At 44.1% G+C, this 7,707-nt stretch overlaps 1 protein-coding gene across 2 annotated transcripts in view; it reads left to right on the top strand.

Moving 5' to 3' along the window:
- The first annotated feature begins 1,256 nt into the window (after positions 1-1,256).
- Positions 1,257-7,707, top strand: part of LOC137427315 (integral membrane protein 2B) — a 37,717-nt gene continuing 31,266 nt past the window's right edge. Inside the window, exon 1 of one of the 2 annotated variants that reach the window (XM_068116729.2) lies at positions 1,257-1,924. In XM_068116729.2, the coding sequence (XP_067972830.1) occupies positions 1,811-1,924 (114 nt within the window). In that variant the 5' untranslated portion in view covers positions 1,257-1,810. The remainder of the gene's footprint in view (positions 1,925-7,707) is intronic. The other variant, XM_068116730.2, reaches the window with a different exon arrangement.

The following is a 7,707-nucleotide window of genomic DNA, read 5'->3' on the forward strand; positions in this document are numbered from 1 at the left end:
CGACCACAGAACCCCCCTCCCTCTATTTACATGAATGGTTTGGTCCATTCGCAACGACCACAGAACCCCCCCCTCTATTTACATGAATGGTTTGGTCCATTCGCAAAGCCAAAGCGAACGACCACAGAACCCCCCCCCCCCTCTATTTACATGAATGGTTTGGTCCATTCGCAAAGCCAAAGCGAACGACCACAGAACACCCCCCCCCCCCCCCCCTCTATTTACATGAATGGTTTGGTCCATTCGCAAAGCCAAAGCGAACGGCGAACGGCTAAATCGCCATAGCTCGGTAAGTACTTGTCCGATTAATTTAAAACCTTGAAAAGGCACATCCTCGGGTCCCCAGCAATATACCTGGCAAGTTTCAAGTATATCGGACCGGTAGTTGTCGAGAAACAGCGGTCACAGACAAACAAACGTACAAACGTACAAACAAACACACAGAGATTACTCCGATTAATTTAAAACCTTGAAAAGGCACATCCTCGGGTCCCCAGCAATATACCTGGCAAGTTTCAAGTATATCGGACCGGTAGTTGTCGAGAAACAGCGGTCACAGACAAACAAACGTACAAACGTACAAACGTACAAACGTACAAACAAACACACAGAGATTACTGGAATTATAGATAGATGAGCCAAGAGTCTTTGTCACATCAGAAACTTTGCAAGCTGGTGAAACTTTCGTCATGTCAGTTTTACTGGGGCCGGCGAATACTTTGACAAAAGTACCGCGTGTATCGTCAGGCAATGGCTCCCTATCCCCATCATACTTGCCGTCTGAGAACTCTGCATAGAAGTCCGAGATTGTAACATCCAACTCGATATTGCACGCAAACCAGTCCTTCACCGTCTTGGAAGAGCCCTCACGGGCTATTGATGCGATCACAATAGGCATTTCAAGCCGATTCTAGCACGAATCGATACAGATTTCAGCGGGAAAAATCTCACACAATAGCCGCCATGAATGGCTAACGTAAAATGGGTGAAGTTGCCTGAGGCACTTGCGACGCTCTGCGCAGCACGCACTGCGCATGCGGTGCAGACGGCGCCAAATTTGACTGAAAAGATAGTTTTTGAATGATTTTTTTCAAAATAAAAAATAAAAAAAGTTTCGGGTCGGGTGTGTTTCGTAGGGTCGGGCGGGGACGATCACCAACTCATTTTTTTTATCTTGCCTTACGGTACGCAGAATTTCCTCGGGTCCTGTACGTGCTTGTTTAAACTAACAGAGCAACAAACTCCGCCCACTCACCCTATTCCTCCAGTCCCTTTTCACCGTACGGTACGGTACGGTACGGTACTATTATTATAAATTGTTCCGTCCTCATACTGCTATATCGTAATATCGCACTCGCTCGCACGTTACACAAAAAAGAGATGTTCGCTTAGCATGTACATTGTCCCTTAAAATAGTTTTCAGCTCGGCTATAACCTCCATTCTTTGTTGTCTTCATATCTGGTCCTTTTATGTTTTGAATTGAAGTCTGAATGAAATAGATTATGAATAAATAAATAAATATATCTGCAGAACACTGAAGCTCTCTCGGTTTTAAAGTCAGTAAAGAACATTCCCCACGCTGCATAAACGTCATCGGTCTGGCCCAGTGAAGAAGATTCCCTACGCTGCATATACGTCACGGCCTGCGTCAGTGAAGAAGATTCCCCACGCTGGGCTACGTCACAAGGTCCGCCCTGTTTGTGGTGTTGCTGGTTTCCGCGTTGACGCCATTCTCCGATCTCTTCCTTTTCTTCACAGTTGTGTTTTCTCCGTTCCTCTCATCTTCCGTGGCTCGCTCGATCGTCCGCCATGGTCAAGCTCGCCTTGGGGGTCCCTTTGGGACAGAAAGTGCTGAAGGTCGAGGCGGAGCAGCCCGTCCTCGGCGCGGATGTGGACGAGAAGCGCACCGGGCTCATCACGCAGGTTCGGAATCCATTTCGTGGCCAAAGAACCCATTTTAACGTCGTTCGCCAAACGTTTCCTCATATGGAAGTTTATTTATCGCTTTCCTTTCGATTCGATGGCCCCGCGTGTTGGGATCCTGAACGTTATTTATTAATCAGGACGTTTCGTGACAGCGAAATCGAGATGGGTTTTCTTCTTCTTCCTCCTCTTCTTACTCTTCTTCTTCTTTTTCTTCTTCGTTCGGAGAATGTCGTCCTTATCACAGGGACTTGAGCTGTATTTCGACCTTTGTCGGGAATGGAAATTGAATCCCTCGCTTTTTCGCATTCCTTTCAAGTTATTATTTACTTATTTTTTTTGCTGCGTTTGCAGAATCTCCGGTTATGATGGTAAATACTGTAGCCTATTCACCAATACAATAAAACATTATATTCCTCCTTTTAAAATAGATTGCAATACACTTTGTTGTTTCCCTATCTTGTGATTAAGCTTCTTACACTTTTTACTCTTCTTCCTCTTTTTATTCTTCCTCTTTTTACTCTTCTTTCTCTTATTACTCTTTTTACTCTTTTTACCCTACTCTTTTTACCCTACTCTTTTTACCCTACTCTTTTTACCCTACTCTTTTTACCCTACTCTTTTCACCCTACTCTTTTCACCCTACTCTTTTTACCCTACTCTTTTTACCCTACTCTTTTTACCCTACTCTTTTTACCCTACTCTTTTTACCCTACTCTTTTTACCCTACTCTTTTTACCCTACTCTTTTTACCCTACTCTTTTTACCCTACTCTTTTTACCCTACTCTTTTTACCCTACTCTTTTTACCCTACTCTTTTTACCCTACTCTTTTTACCCTACTCTTTTTACCCTACTCTTTTTACCCTACTCTTTTTACCCTACTCTTTTTACCCTACTCTTTTTACCCTACTCTTTTTACCCTACTCTTTTTACCCTACTCTTTTTACCCTACTCTTTTTACCCTACTCTTTTCACCCTACTCTTTTCACTCTACTCTTTTCACCCTACTCTTTTCACCCTACTCTTTTCACCCTACTCTTTTCACCCTACTCTTTTTACCCTACTCTTTTTACCCTACTCTTTTTACCCTACTCTTTTTACTCTCTCTTTTTACCCTCTCTTTTTACTCTACTCTTTTTACTCTACTCTTTTTACTCTACTCTTTTTACTCTACTCTTTTTACTCTACTCTCTTTTTACTCTACTCTCTTTTTACCCTACTCTCTTTTTACCCTACTCTCTTTTTACTCTACTCTCTTTTTACTCTGCTCTCTTTTTACACTGCTCTCTTTTTACTCTGCTCTCTTTTTACTCTTCCTACTCTTTTTACTCATCTTACTTTACTCTACTCTTTTTACCCTACTCTTTTTATCCTACTCTTTTTACCCTACTCTTTTTACCCTACTCTTTTTACCCTACTCTTTTTACCCTACTCTTTTTACCCTACTCTTTTTACCCTACTCTTTTTACCCTACTCTTTTTACCCTACTCTTTTTACCCTACTCTTTTTACCCTACTCTCTTTTTACACTACTCTCTTTTTACCCTACTCTCTTTTTACGCTTCCTCTTCTTCTTCTCTCACCCCTACCCCCAATTCATCCTCTTCCTCTTCCTCATATTCCCATTAAAACCGCTCGCATTTGTTTACACTTTAGTCATCCTGTTCAGCATAGTTTTGCTTCCTTTGCGTAATGTTGTAATTTCCGTGTGTTGTAAGTTGTTCTGTGACTTGCGTGCCTAAAGGCGATATGTATTTATTTTTATTTTTTACAAAACAACAATGGTTACATGATCGATATTGGGTTATTTCAGCTTTCGTGAAGCATCAAGAAAGTTGTTCTTGGCCAAAATCAGGTCAGAAGGGAAAAGGCATAAATACATGAACATAGTGGAAAGGAGGGATGCTGCAAGTTCGAGGGACACTTGGAGAAACTACGAATGGAAGAAACAGGAAAAACTACATGGTATTCATAAGAGTACTTACCCCACGCAGTCGACTTGGTATGAGCCAACTCTTCTGGTCCCCCACCCCCCCCCCCCGATCCAACATGGCTGCCAGACCACGTGACTGATGATGTCATAAATTTACATTCTCCAATATAATTGCATAGATCACGCTCAAGAAATTTCAAACCGATTGGACTAAGTGTTGTCCATGTCAAAATGAAGGCACCAATGACGTCATCGTTAACACTTATTCCCCATGTGGAGTTTTTTTTACAATGAGCTACGTTTCAATGTTTTTCCATGGAGTTGTTTTGGTTGTAGTGGTCCAAAGTTTTATTTTTTATTTTTTTGGGTTTTTCCATGATGGTGCCCATACCATGTGACCTCTGACGTCATGATTATCACTAAAATTCTACACGAATAAAAGCATACTATTGTGAAAAGTTTTTGTCAATTGAACCAACGGTTGCTGAGAAAATGAATTATAAAAATGCAGACACGTACACGTACGTACACAACCGATGGCTTAATCCCGCTTCTCCTTTTGCGAGCGCAGATTAAAAATAAGTCTCAGCCAAAACATGGATGTTTTACACCTGCAGCGAAATAACTGCGGAGTGCAACATGGCCATGATGGTCCAAAATTACTTAATTTCCAAAATTACAAAAGGTGTTACATCATAAACACAGTTGGAAATATATTCCCTACTGTGCTTTCATGGATTCTTCATCTTGTAACACTGCTCGGTGGACTGTAATGTTTGTCTCCAGTTATTTTTTGAGAGTTAACATCTGCAGGCTCACCAACACCAAACCTTTAGCGGTTTTGATCCTTGTTTGCAGTTGATAGGTTAGATCTGAAGGCCACACGTAGTGCAAATGAAACGACGATCACTACTTCGCTCTGCACCTATCAGACCTCCAGTAGTACTTGAAATTAACCGTTTGAGTTTATTCTTTCCGAGTACCTTGTCCCACGTGACAGATTCACAGCCGACTCTTGCATTGAAATCTCCAAAGACGATTCATTTATCCTCTTGGGGAAGCTCGTGATGAGTTTTTTCTGAAAATATCATGGAATTCTCGTTTCGCGGTTTCAGATGCAGTCATTGTGGGAGCATCAGCCACATTCGGTGTGGCAAAACGTTTCTCTCCAATCGCTAATCGTAGAGACATGAGCCGACAAGATGTTCTTTTTGGCGGAGAAAGCAGTCGTTTCATTCAGGAATTGGCAATGACAAAACCAACACATCGCTCACTTCGTTCACTTGAAGCTTCACCACTCCGTTAAAATGTGTGGCAGCTGACGTTAAGCTCGTCTTGTTCTGAAAAACATATTTCTTGAAGAGTAAAATCGATATTCAATCTTTCCAGCTCAAGTTCCACGAGGGCAGTGTGCTGTTCTGGGTTTTGATTTCCGACACTGCCTTGCAAGGCTCTAATATCCCGGTTGCCAAAGTAATTAATTCTTGGTTTGCTATTCTTCTTTCGCTGGTACGAAATCCCACCGGCCGCAGTATATTGATTGAGTGTAATTGATAAGTTAGCCGTGTTTACCGCTACTTTTATCAGGGCACGCCCCCCATGCAAGGGGGGCAAGCAGGGCCATCATTAAAGGGGCTGACTGGTCGCTCGAATATCCAGCCGCCTTGCATTTCCGTCTCTCGCTGAAGATTTGTCCAACCATCACATTCAAGCCGCCTGTCATGCAGAATTCCAGCTACCGACTCGTAGCCATTCAAACCTTTTCACGAGTTTATCCCATCGCCATTAGGACGACTTCACTTATCCATGCTTGCGCTTTTAAAGTTCCACAGTTGCCAACTTGCCACGCATTAACCATGGCACAATTGTGTGACGATTGCGGAAGAGGCTGGGATGGCGGGATGCCCTGCGATACCCATCTAAGGCAAAGTTGACTGGACCATTTTTTTTTTTTTTTTTTTTTTTTTTTTTTTTTGTTTTGTTTTGTTTTGTATACTGAATCGAGGCTCGTGAAAGAGCTAACATTTACTTCACAAACAAATCAACCAGACAAACAAAATATATAAAAAGAGGGAGCGGAAGACAATATGGGGAGAGAAGGGGAAGCACACAAACACAACATTTGAGAGCAGGGAGATGTGTGGAAGGGAGAGGGCTTGGGGGGAGGAGGCGTGGGAAGGGGAGGGAGAAGTATAAAACACAAGGACACCAAGGACTTCCAGGACAGAAGTTGGTATTTCAAAAAAGTGGAATTGGGGTGAAATTAGCGGGGGTAGAAAAGATCAAGGTTTTGGATGGGGGAAGATGAGAGATGGTGGTGAACAGCTGTTTTAAAGACCTGGAGGGTGGAGTGGGATTGAAGAGAGTGAGGGAGTTTGTTCCAGAGGTGGGAGAAAAGAGGAATGAAGGAGTGAAGGTGAGCAGAGAGTCTTGATTTTGGCAGTTTGACCATAAGAGGGTTGCAGGCAGATCTTGTGCGACCTGTAGGAATATTTGCAGGACAGAGCCCAGAGAGAGCTGGGGGGGGGCAAGGCCGGAGAGGAGTCGGTAGAAGACGGAAAGACCACCAACCTGCCTGCAGTGAGTGAGTGAGAGGCCCTTGGAGTTAGCTTCATCGCAGGAGATTCCAATGATTCTGAATGCTTTGGTTTCAACAGCGTGAAGACGAGCTAGGTGTGAGGCAGGAGCACCACCCCAGAGGAGGGGAGAGCAGTATTCCATTGAGCTGCGGATGAAAGCCTTGTATGTGGTGAGGAGCTCAGGTGTGCCAAGGAAGGACTTCACATGACGGAGGATGCCCAGTCGGCGACGGGCTTTGGAGGCCAGATTTGAAATGTGGTTTTCCCAGGAAAGATCATGGCAGATAGTGAGACCCAAAAGCTTGAGTGACAGAACTTCTTGGAGAGGATTATTCAGAAAGTGGATGGGAGGGTTGTCCAGTCGGTCTTTTCGGAGAGACATCGTAAGAGTGTGAGATTTGTCAGGATTGAAAGACATGTTCCACTTGTTTGCCCAGTCTGTGATTTTGTCCAGGTCTGCAGAGAGTGAGGAGGCTGCAGACTGCCGATCTGAGGGATGAAGAATGGAGCGACAGAGAGTAGAGTCATCAGCAAAGAGATACAGAGGATTTTCAAGAGAGTCAGAGAGATCATTGATATATAACCACCTTTAGAGGCCATTTTTCCCCGCAAAGCGGGGGTTGGCCTTTTTCGGGAACCGTGGTTGTTGTTGTTTTTCGGTCCCCTTTTTGAAGCAATGTTTTACGGCCAGATGCCCTTCCTGACGCCAACCCTTTTTGCCGCCTTTAACGACAAACAGGGAATTACCAGTGAACTGGTACTCAATTAGCCGACCTCGGAAGGATGACAGGCTGAGTCAACCCCCCTGGCGTTAATTCAGCGATCGACCGGGATTCAAACCCAGGATCCTAGGATTCTAAGCCGGCACCCTAGCCGCTAACCCAACACCAGGAGAGAGATCATTGATGAAGACCAGAAAAAGCACAGGGCCCAGAACACTGCCTTGTGGAACTCCAGCCTGAACAGGAAGAGGAGATGAGAGAAACCCATTCAGGGCCACATGTTGACTACGACTAGAGAGGAAGTCCGCCAGCCATGCGTGGAGATTTCCATGGATACCAAAAGAGGAGAGTTTGGTGAGCAGAGCGGGGTGCCAGACCGTATCGAAGGCACGTGATATGTCAAGGGAGACTGCTCTAATTTCCTGTTTGGCATTGAGGACCTCCATCCATTGTTGAGAAAGCAGAAGCAGCATGTCCAGAGTAGAGTGTCCAGGTCTGAAACCAAATTGATGATCAGAGATCAAGCCATTGGAGAAGAGGAAAGATTT

Source organism: Myxine glutinosa, chromosome 5 (assembly GCF_964187855.1).
Source record: "Myxine glutinosa chromosome 5, kmMyxGlut1.1, whole genome shotgun sequence".
Taxonomy (NCBI): Eukaryota; Metazoa; Chordata; class Myxini; order Myxiniformes; family Myxinidae; genus Myxine; species Myxine glutinosa.